The following is a 15,169-nucleotide window of genomic DNA, read 5'->3' on the forward strand; positions in this document are numbered from 1 at the left end:
AATAGATTCAAGAGTAATTGATAACAAATAGTTAATGCTTAATGATTCCAAGAACCTAAATTTACCTAAGTATTTTAATTCATTTAAATTTTTATTGTATGATATATTTTAAGAACACATAAAATATAAAATATATTTTAGGTATTTTAATTTCCTTAAATCTTATACTATTGTACAGTATGTTGTATGAATACATAAAATATATAAATATGCATATTTTAGGTATTTGCATTTCTTTAAATCTTATTCTATTGTATGGTGTATTTTATGAAGATATAAAATATATGTATAATATATTTTAGGTATTTGAATTTCTTTAAATCTTTTCCTATTATATAGTATATTTTATGAACATATAAAAATATAAATATGTATATTTTAGGCATTTGCATTTCTTTAAATCTTATTGTATGGTATATTTTATGAATACTTAAAATATATAAGTATATATTTTAGGTGTTTGAATTTCTTTAAATTTTATTCCATTATATGGCATTTTATAAATACATAAAATATGTAATGTATTTTAGGCATTTGAATTTCTTAAAATCTTATTCTGTTATATGGTATATTTTATAAATACATAAATATAGAGTATATAAAATATATAATATATTTGAGGTAGTTGAATTTCTTAAATCTTATTCTATTGTATGGTATATTTTATAAATATATACAATACATACTATCTGAAATAAATATATAGAATATAGTTTAATTTCTTTAAACCTTATTCTATTGTATGGTATATTTTATAAGTATATAAAAGCATAATAAATATATTAAAATAAACATTGTTTTTATACAAAATATATTGTATGCTATATTTAAATATCATAACTAACAAGTCTAGTCAATGGTTTAGCTGTTTTTAACAAAGTTGAAAGGGATTTTTATTGTACAAAATGAAGAAGAAAGTGTTCTATTCTCTGGGGATTTATATTAACCAATTATAAGAGAAACAGCTGCTTGAACCTTGAGACTGTAGCCAAGTAATGGAGATCACCCAGTGACTTTAAAAAAAAAAAAATCTTTACCTTCCTTCTTAAAATCAATACTAAGTATTGGTTCCAAGGCAGAAGAGCAGTAAAGGCTAGGCATTTGGGACTAAATGACTTGCCCAGGGTCACACAGCTAGGAAATGTCCTAGGTCAGGTTTGAACTCAGGACCTCCTATCTCCAAGCCTTGTTCTCTATCTACTGAGCCACCTAGCTGCCCCAACCAAGTGGCATTTTATCTGAATTTGGGTCATCTTACTTTTGGACATAGTGGGGAGGAGGAAATAATTGTCTCTTGGACTGACAGCTTTGCAAGTCCAAACTTCTAAGTGATGGCTAATATCACATCCATCCTGCCCACCTTCCTGGGTCATGAAGATCCAATATAAGGCAATATTTCCAGGAAGCTCTTTAAAAAACAGTGAAATGGTAGATTCACAAGATGGTGATGGTGTTGCAATTATGTACAGTCACTGATTGCACTGCTTGGAAAAACTCATCTAAAGGGGAATTCAAAATTCACGAGAGGAAGATTTTTGGGGTGGATGGCAAGGTTCTGGGGGATGTTTCAATTTTGTGCATTTGTATTGCTAGCTTTATGTCGCCACGGAGGCAATCCTCATTGCACTGGTCGGGGCAACGCCTTCCTACCACTGGGACCTGGCTGAGCTCTTGCCTAATCAAAGCCATAGCAACCAGTCAAGGACGGAAGACCAAGCCTTTGGGGAATGGTTCCTGACAGCCAACGGAAGCGAGATGCAGAAGCATGTCCATTTCAGCGGCAGCTTCACCTCCATCGCCTCTGAGGTAAATGGTCAAGAAGTAAAGATCAAACAGTCCGTTGGGCCACTTGATTAACTGGCCTCTTTACCCATAGTCCCCTGCTCTTTGAACTTAACCCGTTTGAGTTGTAGATACATCTTAAAGGACTCTCGTAATCAACAATAATAAAGCTAGGCTGTTACTATCTGGAGAATGAAAACAGGGACCGAGAGTGGATCTGTGATGAGGGAGGGGTTGGGAGCTCCTGATGAGCAACTTCTCCCAGTACAACTTGACCCCTTCTCAGGCAGGAATTTGCTTAGAGCCTTGAGCTGAGCAATGATCTGTCCAGTCTCATATAGCCAGTATATGTCAGAGGCAGGAACCTAAGGCTTCCTGACTTGAAGATCGACTCAAGAATACCAATAGCAATGTTGCCTTCTCCAAACTAGACCATTTTCCATCCAGGAATGGAAAAATGCTGTTTACAAACATTCTGGGGGCAGCTGGATGGAGAGCCAGGTCTAGAGACTGGAGGTCCTTGGTTCAAATATGACCTCACATACTTCCTCTGTGACCTTGGACAAGTCATTTAACTGCCATTGACTATCCCTTACTGCTCTTCTACTATGGAAACAATACACATTATTGATTCTAACTTTTGTTTAAAAAACAAACAGACTTGGTTTTTTTTTCTCTTTGCATTAGAGACTGAGGGGAAGAAATCTTTAGAAGCTAACATAATAGAACAATACAAAAGTAGCCAGCCAGCCTGACAGTTCTTTTTTTTTTTAATTTGTTTTTTGGTCTCCTAAAGTAAATTTTTCCTATGTAACAACTTACTCCACATATTACCATGATAACGATAGTTCTTGAATATATTAATATATTGAATATAATAATATAATAATTGAGTACAGTAGTTCTTGAACATATTAATTAATATATTGAGTATAATAATATAATATATTAAGCAAGAACTATAGTTCTTGTACATATTAATTAATATGTTAAATATAATATTTTAATCAAGAATGATAGTTCCTGAATGTATTAATATAGTAATCAAGGGCTATAATTCTTGGATATATTAATATATTGAATATAATAACATAACATTAATCAAGAACTATTGTTCTTGAATATTGAATATAATAATAAATTAATCAAGAACTAAAATTCTTTAAGATATTATATTATATGTGACATGACTGAACAACACAACTGAATTGATTAATATATTCAAGAACTATAGTTCTTGATTAATATGCTATATTATTTTATTTTATTATGTTCAATATTCTTATATTCAATATATTAACATCTTCAATAACTATAGTTCTTAAATGTATTACTATATTGACTATAATATATTAATCAAGAATTATAGTTCTTGAGTATATTAATTAACATATTGAATATAATAATATAATATTTTAATTAAGAACTATATATAGTTCTTGACTATACTAATCACAATTCATTTGTGTTGTTCAGTCATTTCAGTTGTGTTTGACTCTTCTTGACCCCATTTGGTTTACTTGGCAGAGATACTGGACTGGTTTACTATTTCCTTTTCCAGATCCTTTTATAGATGAGGAAATTGAGGCAAACAAGATTAAGTGACTTGCACAGGGTCACATAACAAGTGTCTGAGGTCAGATTTGAACTCAGGTCTTCCTGACTTCAAGCCCCACATTCTATCTATCCACTATGCCATCTAGCTGTCCCTATAACACAAACCAAATCCCTAACCTTCTCTTTTATCTGTTGTGACAGAGAAGCCAGGAAGACTGAGACAGGGAAGAGAGTGGGAATAAATCATTCCGCAAACATTTATTCAGTGCCTATATTTGATGATGTGGAAGGCTACAAAGAAGTCTCGTGTCCAGCCAATGTAATCTGATAGGGAAATAACAGAAGGAAATGGAGAAGAATGATGCACAAACCCAGGAAACTACTTTTTTTCCAAATGGAGAGAAGATGGAGGGATTCTCTCTAAGACATCCCCACTGGTCATTCTCTTGAGCAGTTCTCTGCAAGGAAGTTTTTCCTTGAATGTAAAGAAATGTATTTCTTTGTCACTTGAGCCCACTTGTCCCAGTTTCACCAAACAGAATACTCCATCTCCAAATGAAACACATCTATCATACTCCACTTTCTCCAACAGCTGTCTTTTCTCTTTGTGTTTCATTTTAACCTGTGGCTCAAATTAGAAACTGAGCTCAAAAAAAAAAAATTAGTCTCAATTCCATATTAACCATCTCTGATCCCATAGAGCCTCTCAGCTTAATCCCCTAAATGTGTACTTTCCTTACAGTGTGGTGTAGAGCTAGGGAGAAAGATTTAACAAAGCACATTGGTGACACATTTGTCCCATAGGAAGTGTTCGTGGAATTAGAAATGATTTTCTCATCTGAACAGGAGTGAAAAATATGAAAAACAGGAGGCAGTTGGGTAGCTCAGTGGATTAAGAGCCAGGCCTAGAGATGGGAGGTCTTAGGTTCAAATCTGACCTCAGACACGTCTCAGCTGTATGACCCTGGTCAAGTCACTTGACCCCCATTGCCCAGCCCTTACGACTCTTCTGCCTTGGAGCCAATACACAGTCTTGACTCCAAGATGGAAGGTAAGGGTTTTTAGAGAATATGTATATGAAAAATACTGGAAAGTAGAGAGGAGCAGTGGCTAGCTACCATGAAGTCCTAAGCAATGGATATCAGGGTAGACTCTTCAGAAGGTTTCAGCATTGAAATGGGTCCTATTCAAAGAAAAGTAATCAAAAGTAGGAATCAAAAAATCAAAACCACCCTTCCTCACTTTGTGTCCATGTCGGGTTTTGAACACACTTTTCTTAAGGAGCCTTTTAGGAAGGAACCAGGGAAAAAGGGATGCAGATGTGATTAACTTGATACTGTATGCTGGAAAGACTATAAACTGGCAGGCTTGACTATTCTGAAATGAGCTTCTAATAGCCATTGGGGTGAATTTATGTAGCAAATTGCTGTCTGCTGTATTCAAATTATTCCCTGAGCTATGACTCATTCAGAAAGTACCAAGCATCACTGAGACACACAATTATCATGCTTAATTAATGTTTGCAACCAAAAAAGAGTAAGGTTGAATTCTTTAATATCATTGTGGATAATGTGGAACTGAAATGGACTGATTATTATCTTGAGATTAATATATTTTCCCTAAGCCATACCCCAGGGTCAAAAGAGAGAGTATAAAAACTATTTGAAAAATCCACTGCAATAATTGCTTTGGAAACTCATTTTTTTAATGCCTTGCTTCCTTATGCCTGTGTTACTGATTGTAATAGGCTGCACACTTCACCCATTAAGTGGTAATTCAGAATGACAACTACATAGAGATGGAGCAAGTTAGTTAATCACCATGAAACTGTTCCTGAAATACCCTGTCCAATGACTCCCTCATCACAGAAGGCCCCCCATTACCCAGTTTCCTCCTATAGCAAGATCTTCCAGTATGCAGTGAATTTCAGATCTCTTTGCAGGAAGTATAGCCTAGGGTGACGAGGCTACCATTCAGCCAAGATTTTCTGAATTTTTCTCAATCTTTGCAGCAGAGTCAATATCCAATACTCTAGTGAGAAAAGATCGGGAGGGAATAGACCAGAGTTGTGTTTGAGAGAAGCTATTAGTCATACCAGCTTGGCCTGGCATCCTGGAGAGCTAAACAAGCTCTGTGACTGAATTGGTTGTGTTGTTGTTGAATGTGGCACCAATTTGGATTTTATCAAAGTCATTTCAAAAGCAATCCTTTCAAGGCCATTGCCTTCTGGCTTAATAAGGCGAGAGGTTGATCAATAGTGAGAGGGCTGAATGGGTAAGGACCCAACCTTTTCTGATCTTTATAATCAAGCTGTATGCAGATAGCCTCTGTAAGAAATTCTGCTGTCTTTTCCCCTCTAATATGACTGAATTATAGTAAGTATGCAACTCCTACTGAGGCCCTCTAAGGCTCTGATCTTTTAGAAAAGCCAGTGGCCAGATGGGTAGCCTTGCCGCCATTTTTCTCCCTGTTAGTAAGACTGTTCCCAGGAAGCAACAGTTTGTAGATTACCTATTTAAAATTTCCCAGTCCTAGAGAAGATTCTGCCTGAAATCCAAAAAGCTTATTGGTTTTTTTTTTCTAGATTTCTCCTCATTTTAAATGTTTGACCAAGTTAAAGAATCAAGAAGGTTAGTCATTTTTATTTTTGTTTTGAAAAACAGCTGAGTGTGCATTGAGAAGCTAAAGGTCAATGCATTTGGGATTATCCATATAAGTGCAGAGATTATTCTCTGGCAAATCTGAAAACTCACTGCCTTTATTCTTTAAATTCTAACATTATAAGGATCCCCTCCCTAATCTAGTAGATGGCTAAGTGAGCCAAAAAAAAAAAAAAGAAACCAAAACCCAGACATATTCATCATCTTGTGACCAAACCTCTCTGAAATTACCAAGGCTAATCCTTTTTTTTAAATAAACCCTTTAATAAATTTTAAATAAATTTTTATTTATTTAAATTTTAAATAAATATTTAAAGTTTAAATAAAATAAACCTTCCATCTTAGAATCAATCCTGTATATTGGTTCCAAGGTAGAAGAATGGCAACATCTAAGCAATGGGGGTTAAGTGATATGCCCAGGGTCACACAGCTAGGAAGTATCTAATGTCAGATTTGAACCTAGGGACCCCCCCCCCAATTTCTAGACAAGGCTCTCAATCCACCGAGCCACCTAGCTATCCTACCAAGATGTAGACTAATCTTTGGTCAATATATACACCATACATCACTAGACTGAATTTTTGTGCCATTTTATTTTGGCATCTTCTAGAAATGTCATAACTTTGGCAGATGGAATATCAGGATCATTCTTCTTTGTAGATGTTTTCATTTCACCATCATGTGATCTCAGTGGATAAAGTGCCAGATTTGGAGTCAGGAAGCCTTGAGTTCAAATCTTACTAGCTGTGTGACCCAAGGCAAGTCACTTAATCTCTCTCTAAACCTTAGTTTCCTCATCTATAAAATGGATATAATACTAGCATCAGACTTCACAGAGTTGTATTGAAAGTCAAATAAGCTTACATATGTAATGCTCTTGATAAACCTAATGTGCCATATCATGTACTGAGAATTATCTTTGAGCTTAGAAGCCCCATTTTGAATCCAGGCTCTGCTACTTACTAGTTGAATAACTTGGGGACAAGGTCTTTCACCTCCTTAGACCTATTTCTCCCTTTTCCGGATTGAGGGAGGTGGCCAAAGTTATCCCCAATGTCTCTTCTAATTCTAATATTTTTTATAATTCTCTGGCATTTCTACTTTTTCCTAACATGATCTCATACTGGGATCTGATGCCTTAAAATACTTCAATTCAACAGACATTTATTCAATGTCTATAGGAATATCTGTAAAGCATATTGCAGAGTTCAGAGGCAAAAATGAAAAATTTAGGACACAAGGAATTGACATTCCAAGAAGGAAGGGCTTGCACTTCTACCTTTAATGAATATAAATAGTACAGGTGACAACATGGAAAAAGCACTATCAGGAAAAGTCATCCTAAGATTTCAAATCTAGCTTCAGATACTTTACTAGCTGTGTGACTTTGGACAAGTCACTTAATCCTTTTTCTTTAAATTTCTTCATCTTCAAAATGATCTGAAGAAGGAAATGGCAAAGCATTCTAATTTAATCAAGAAAACTCCAAATGGGATCATGAAGAGTTGGACACCATCAAAATGACTCAAGAGCCCATTAGGCTTATATCAGGTTGGTTTGAAATGGTTTTTGAAATTTCCAGCTTAAAACATCATTTTGGAAAATTTAATTGAATTATATTTCTAAGTGCATCTTTGATTTGCATATTTTAGTGCATATTTTATTCCTAGGGGTTATACTATATTTAAAATTTTTTAAAGACTCTTTGTCTTCTGTCTTAGATTTTATTCTAAGTATTGGTTTTAAGGCAAAAGAGCAGTAATAGCTCTGCAATCAGTTAAGTGACTTGTCCCGGATCAAACAGCTAAGAAATGTCTGAGGCCAGATTTGAAGTCAGGCCTGGCCCTCTATCCATTGAGCTACCTAACTGTCCCTACACTCTATATTTTAAAGACTTACCTAATAACTTCCCTACAGTAGACTTCTCCAGAAAAAAATGCCTGTTATGTTACCAGAGAGCTTTGTAATTGAATTGCTTAATATGGAAACTTTTGTTGTTGTTGTGCCCTTCTTTTACCAACTTCTCTACCTCTAATTTATCTCAAGGTGCTGAGTCAACTCTCATGACCCAAAATAATGAATGCTATGCAACAAAGGACTAGGCTTCCCCCATAAAATGATAGCTTCCCTTTCCTGATGATCTTTGAGGGGAAGTTGGAAAGCCCATTGTAAGGGATGTTATTGAGAAGGATTCATGCTTCAGATGGGATTAAAACTGATCTATAAGGTTCATTGCAACTCTAAAATTCTCTTTCTCAATAATTTGGGAAAATTCCTTCCACAATGCAAATCACATTCCATCTCTACCTACCCATCCTGAATGATTATTGTTGATATCCTCCTCATTGGATCTACCCAATGGAAGAGTTTTCATTCTTCCAACTTTGTGAGAGTATTAGTGAAACCTTCTGGCAATCTCTCTGTCATCACTCACTTTTGTCATTGGCTAATTGATCCCTTCTTTCTTTTTTGGAATTCTTTGATTGCATCCTCTACTCCCATTCTTCACAGTTCTTTGTTGACTATGTGTTATAGCTTGCTCACACCCCCCATCCACTCTTTTCCTCTTTGTGAAGATCTTTAGTTTTTTGTAGGCAGTGGGTTTCTAGGTCTCCTTGTCATCCAGTAATACTAATAAAATGTTTGTATTGAAAAGATGGACCTCTGCTCTAATAGGAAGCTTAGAGTCAGTCCCTAATCCAGCCTGAATTCTTTCTTTTCCTTTTAAATTTTGTGTTCTCTCTCCCAGATGTGCCTCCAGATTTGCATCTGGCTGTTAGACATCTCAAACTATCCTGTAAACAACTTAAACTCAGCCTGTCCAAAATTGAACTCATTAGCTTCTCCCCCAAACTCTCCTCCTTTCATTACCCTTCCTTTCTCCCTCCCTTTCTCTCTCCTCTCCCTTTATCCTTCCTTCCTTCCTTTCTTCTTCCTCCTTTCTTCCCTTCAGTCTTTTTCTCCCTTCTTTCTATCCTCCCCTCCTCTGTTTTTCTCTTCCTTCCTTTCATCCTCCACTTCTTTCCTTCTGTCCTCCCTCCCTTACCCCTTTCTATTCTTACTACCTTCCTCCCTCCCCCACTCATCCCATTATCTCTCCTTCCTCCTTTCTTCCCTCCCTCCCTCCCTTCCTTCTTCTCTTCCTTCCTTCCTCCCTCCCTCCCTTCCTCCCTTCCTCCCTTCCTCCCTTCCTCCTTTCCTCTCTCTCTCTCTTCCTCTCTCCTAACTGGCTCGCTAACTTTTATTCTTAGAGTCTTCAACACTGAAAGGCTAAGAGATCTAATCATGGTCATAAAACTGATCTTCCAGGCATATCAGAGGTAATATCTGAACACATACCTTCCTTACTCCATAGCTGGCATTAGCCGCCCTTCAAAATCACTTCTTTTACATTTCTTATACAAAGAAAACCAGGTTGATGCTTCATATATTCAGCAATGATTATCGATTATTGGTTATTGATTATTATTGATGTTTTTACTCTTTTCTAAAAATTCTTTTAAGAATCACTTTCAGGAAGAGAGGAAGGAGAGAGATATGGGGGAGGTAACATTTAGGCTATGTGATAATAAAAGATATGAATAAAATTTTTTTAAAATGTTGCTAAATTACCAAATGTCTGTGTCTGAGCTAAGCCTTTAGAGGCAGGATTTGAATTTATGCCCTCTGATGCCATAAATGGAACTGTTTTCAGTGTACTCCAGAGCTAGATTTCAAATCGGTTTCTTCTTTTGCTAAATCCATTGTGCTTTCTTTCTACTCTCCCACTTTGTAAGCAAAAGCCCCCATTCAGACACCTCCAGCCTACTTGGACTTTCCCTCCAGGATCTAAATGAAAAATAATCTATCTTATTTCTGAAGGGCTTTAAAAATTGCCACTGCTTTCCTTGCAACTTTGTGAGGTAGATAGTGAAGTATCATTTCCTCAATAATACAAATTTATTTTATTCAATCTAATTTATTAATAAGTACCCATTATGGATAAAGCACACTGAGTTTTGATATATTCATAAGAACATCTTTGTGAATGAGAGGCAGCTAGGTAGCTCAGTGGATAGAGCATCAGGCCTGGAATTAGGAGGACTTGGATTCAAATCTGACCTCAGACACTTTCTAGCTATGTGACTCTGGACAAGTCATTTAACCCTATTTGCCTTTCCCCTCTCATCTTAGAGTTGTTACTATGATAAAAGGTAAAGGTTTAAAAAATAATCAAATAAAATATATAACATGCTTCCCTGCCCATACATATTGTCTTCTGTGTGTGTGTGTGTGTGTGTGTGTGTGTGTGTGTGTGTGTGTGTTGTTTTCTCTGCATCTTAAGGTTATGATCATAATTTGAGCTTTTTTGATGACTCATTATGAATAGTATGACAGTAGATGGAGAACTGGTTCTGGAGCCTGGAAGACATATTTTCAAGTACTGCCTTGGGACATATACCAATTGTATAATCATTCGTTAAACACATGTTTAACACCTAACTCTCCAAAGGGGAAAAAAACGCACAAATGACAGTTAATCTGTTTTATTAACATTTTCTCCATCATTTTCTTAAATCTAGACCAGTAGTGTCAAACTCAAATAAAAACCAATCCCTGGGTGAGGTTCATATTGACTTAGAAAACCACAAATTGAACATTATCTACATTGTATTTTTATTTGTTTGGTTTAACATTTCCCAATTATAGTTTGAGCTGGTTCCAGTACACTGGCAAGTTTTGCATAACCTAAAATTTCTCTGGTCTAGATCACTATCAAAGCAATGAATCAAATCTTAATGTACACCAAGACTTAGCTGCCTTTTTTACCCTGAAACTTCCCTTGGTGCCTAGAATCTTCTCACTTTGGAACATCATGCCGCCATCTTGGCCTCTTCTCTCACTGGCAGGTTTCTTTTTGGGACCTCTGTTTTGGGGATGGTCCCAAATCAAATATGCTCCATTTTCTTCCCGGCTGTGCATCTTACTCTTGAATGCCCCATAGTCCCTCTCTGCAGGTACCTTCTTTTCCATCATGGCCCTTCAATTCCCCCAGTAGAATAGAAATTCCTTGAGAGTAGAGACTTTCTTTTTGCTTATATTTCTATCCCCAGTGCTTGGCAAAGTACCTGGTGCATAAGAAGTGTCTAGTAAGTGCTTATTGCCTTACTAAATGCCAGTCACCTTGTATAAAATGTCAGAGAAGCAGCAAAGCATAGTGGATAATGGGATCAGTCTTCAAGTCAGAAAGGGCTGGGTTCAACTCTTGTCTTTAATACATGCAGCTAAGTGACACAATGGAGATAGAGAGAGTGCTGGACATAGAGTCAGAAAGACCTGAGTTGAAATCCAGCCTGGACACATACTAGTTGTGTGACCCTGGGCAACTCAACCTCTATCTGTATTTGTTTCCTTATTTATAAAATGGAAATAATAACAATAAACCATCAAGTGCTATATACATATTATTATTGTTGTTGTTGTTTTGTGAACCTGGACAAGGCATTAAACCCCAAGTCAGTGCCTCCTTTGCATTGATAGAAAGAATTTCCTGTATGGAAGAAATTATAAGTCTTGACTCCCTCCCCTCACCCCTTCCCCATAGTTTCTTTTTCAGGGATAAATAAAATATGTGGTTTCAATTAAGAGACTTTGTGATAAGTATTTCAAGAATGCAGACTTTTTTTTTGGTTTGAGATTGCCAGAAGTCTGACTTTTAACAGTCTAATCTCTAGCACAGTGTTACTAAGCTTAAAATCTTGTTGAGTTCCTTTCTTAATTATGATAGCATGAAGTTCAGAGAAAAGATAGAACTACACAAATGATCATGGCAGTCTAGTTGTCCATGTCTCTAGAAGAAATAAGGACATGAACACTTATTAAGTGCCTACATGGGCAGCTGCATTATGCAGTGAATATAATACTGGACCTAGAGTCAGGAAGACCCAAATTCAAGTTTGACCTGAGACACTTATTAGCTGGGTGACCCTGAGTAAGTCATTTCATCCTGTTTGCCTCAGTTTCCTTATCTGTAAAAGAAACTGGAGAAGGAAATGGAAAACCACTCCAGGATCTTTGCCAAGAAGACCCTAAAATGTGGTCACAAAGAATTAGACATGGCTGAAAAATGACTGAACAACAAGAATAAAAACACAAGTGCCTACTATGTGCTAGTCATTATGCTAAGTTCAGGTATAAGCCCCAGAAAACACAGGGAAAGAATATTTGCTGGGCTTGAGCCAAATGGAAAGATTTCTATTAGGAAAATAGAAGTTTTTTTTTTAAAGAAAAGGCTGACTTTCTCAACTACCTTGGCTGTCTTCTGGAAGGTGTGAATTTTAAAAAGTCTCCATCTTGGTCTAGCACCCAACAATTGTGCACACCCACACTACATGGGCATGTGCTAGTCAATGACAAATCAGAAATAACTAACTGCCCACCTGGGCTGTCCTAAGCCAAGCTAGAGCCAACCATTGGCATTTGTGAGACACAGGAAGTGAGGGAGGGAACAGCCTCTGGAATTCGCGCACTTCCTGTGGGGAGAGCGAGAAGGAGGTTGGTGTGAGGAGCTTGGACAGAGAGGACGCCCGCAGACAGCTTTCCTTCAGATCGGTCACGTGAGTTAAGGACTGATTCTTTCCACCTGGGCTTTTGGGCCTAAAACTCCCTCTGCCTTGGTCAGAGGTTGAGTAGCCCCTTTCCCTTTTCTCTTCTCTCCTTCTCTCCCTCTTCTTTTCCCTACTCCCATTGTGATTAAACCTCCATAAACTCCATTCTGACTTGAGTGTTTCATTTTAGGAATTTCATAAGTAAATTCCTTGGCGGCCATTGTTCAATATTACATAAATCCTGTAGCCATTACAATATTATAACCTCTCCCAGAAGCCTTAAATTTCCCCATTACAAAGGATGCTGGGAGGAATTCAGCTCTCTGATCACTCCTGTGCCCATGCTTTCCCTAGTTCTTTAGGAAGTTTGGTCTTAGATAATTATGAGTCTCTGAGAGTAGGGAGTTCTCTCTTCTTTTTTTTTATGGTCCAAAAGTAAGCCATCAGCTTACTGATGAAATTGGCCAACTCGTTATATGATACTGAATGGCTGTAAGATTCTTTATAATAGCATTATAAGAATACCTTTTCAATATTTCTGATGACTAAACCTTGAATAACATCTGAGAAGGACTCATTATATAGCAACCTGGATAATAGTAGGCTGTGTCATGGGGGGAAACAAGTATACAAGCTGTCATTGTACCTGCAGCCTTTTAATGACTGATTCAATGCCACCATCTTTTCTTTGGCCTAAAGGCCTCTTTTTTCCCCCTTCTTTTAGTGGTTCTTAATTGCCAACAAGTCATACAAAGTGAGCGTGGCCAGCTCATTTTTCTTCAGTGGTGTATTTGTGGGAGTGATATCGTTTGGCCAACTTTCTGATCGTTTGGGGAGGAAAAAGGTCTATCTAACAGGTAAGTTATTACAATTCCAATTAAGCCCAAGTTTCATGGTTTCTGTGGTCCTGCTTAAAGCTCTCTGGGGACAACTGTTTAGAAAGTATCAAATTATGTATTGGTTGTGTCTAACAAGCAAACTAAATCCATGTGAATCTTAAAAACTGCTCAGATTATACCTTAAAAGATTTGGTTAAACTATTCATAAGCAAAGGATAAACTATGGGAGTGGAAACACCGAGGAAAAGCAACTGCCTGAATACAGCAGTTGAGGGGACATGACAGAGGAGAGACTCTAAATGAACACTCTAATGCAAATATTATCAACAAAGCAATGGGTTCAAATCAAGAAAACATGTAATGCCCAGTGGATTTACGCGTCGGCTATGGGGGGGTGGGGGGAGGAAAAGAAAATGATCTATGTCTTTAATGAATAATGCTTGGAAATGATCAAATAAAATATATTTTAAAAAAAAGAAAAGAAAAAAAGATTTGGTTAAGATTTCCCCATTTTTAACAATGGAGGTACTTGATCAGGAATGTATTGAGAACTTTTAAAATTACTCCACCCTGTTCAGACTGTGCCTTAGGAGAAGAAAAAGTTGCAAATTCCTGATTGAACAATGAAAACTCCCCAACTCATACTTAGAGTGAAGCAAAAACCTTAAGCTAGGTGATCTATTTTTAGATCTAATACAAAAGGGTGCTAAGTACCTATAAAGGTTAAATTAATCACTAAAAGGTCAAGCAACTTACAAAAGGCAAGCTTAACAAAAGAGGCGTGAAGTACTCAGAAGATATAATCTACCCAGAGAAGGTGAAAACTAAAAAGTAGTGAAAATTAAGAATGGGCAGTCCTGGAAAAAAGCATCTACTATGATTGGTAGATGTGAAAATTTAGGGGAGGTGACCCAAGAGACAATTTCTTTAAAAGGAATGGGAGTTCGAAATTGAAGGTAGTTCAGTTTAGAAGCTGAATTGGAGCTCTGAACTCAGTTCAGGAGTTCAGTGGAGGATTGGACTTGCTTGAGAAGATCTTGTGGTGAGTGATAAAGACTGACTTGCTCTCCCTTAAGGCTCAGGCCTAGGCCATTTGGCCTAGACCCTTTCTACTATTTTCTCTTTTCTTTCTCTCTCTCTCTTCCCTTAATTCCTTCATTTGTATTAATTAAAATCTCCATAAAACCCAGCTAACTTGGGTATTTTCATATTTGGGAATTTTCCCATGGTGACCACTTATTTTTGATTTAAATCAAGACACTAAAAATTATCTTTACAATTTGGCCAAATCCTTTACAGTTTTGGCATTTCACAGTTTTGGAAACCCACATTTTTGCAGTTACATCCAGAATTGAGTTTTCTAGGTATTTTCAACATGATCGATCAAATCCAAATTGTTTGATTTTCTTTTTTTTTTTTTAATCCCATACCTTCTGTCTTAGAATTACAAGGTATTGTTCCAAAGTAGAAGAATGGTGAGGACTATGGCAGTTGGAGTTAAATGACTTGCCCAGGGTCACACAGCTAGACAGTGTCTGAGGCCAGATTTGAACTCAGGTCCTCTTGGCTCTCTGCACTGAACTATCTAGCATCCCCCTTAATTATTGATCTGGTAAACACTCTTGTCCTCTTCTACACTCTAGTCTGAAAATCTCATTGAATCTCAAAGTTGCTTTATGCCTCTTTTTTACTCAACAAAGGTGAAAGGAATGGCTTTCCCAAATTAATTTCCCATGAGGCTAGT

The 15,169-nt window shown here is 36.8% G+C and overlaps 1 protein-coding gene across 1 annotated transcript in view; it reads left to right on the forward strand.

The window, feature by feature from the left end:
- The window catches only part of SLC22A15 (solute carrier family 22 member 15), a 97,742-nt gene that overhangs the window by 18,816 nt on the left and 63,757 nt on the right, over positions 1 to 15,169 (forward strand). The window contains exons 2-3 of the mRNA XM_001364043.5: positions 1,594 to 1,806; positions 13,311 to 13,443. Coding sequence (XP_001364080.2) covers positions 1,594 to 1,806; positions 13,311 to 13,443 — 346 coding nt within the window. The remainder of the gene's footprint in view (positions 1 to 1,593; positions 1,807 to 13,310; positions 13,444 to 15,169) is intronic.

Source organism: Monodelphis domestica, chromosome 2, assembly GCF_027887165.1.
Source record: "Monodelphis domestica isolate mMonDom1 chromosome 2, mMonDom1.pri, whole genome shotgun sequence".
NCBI lineage: Eukaryota > Metazoa > Chordata > Mammalia > Didelphimorphia > Didelphidae > Monodelphis > Monodelphis domestica.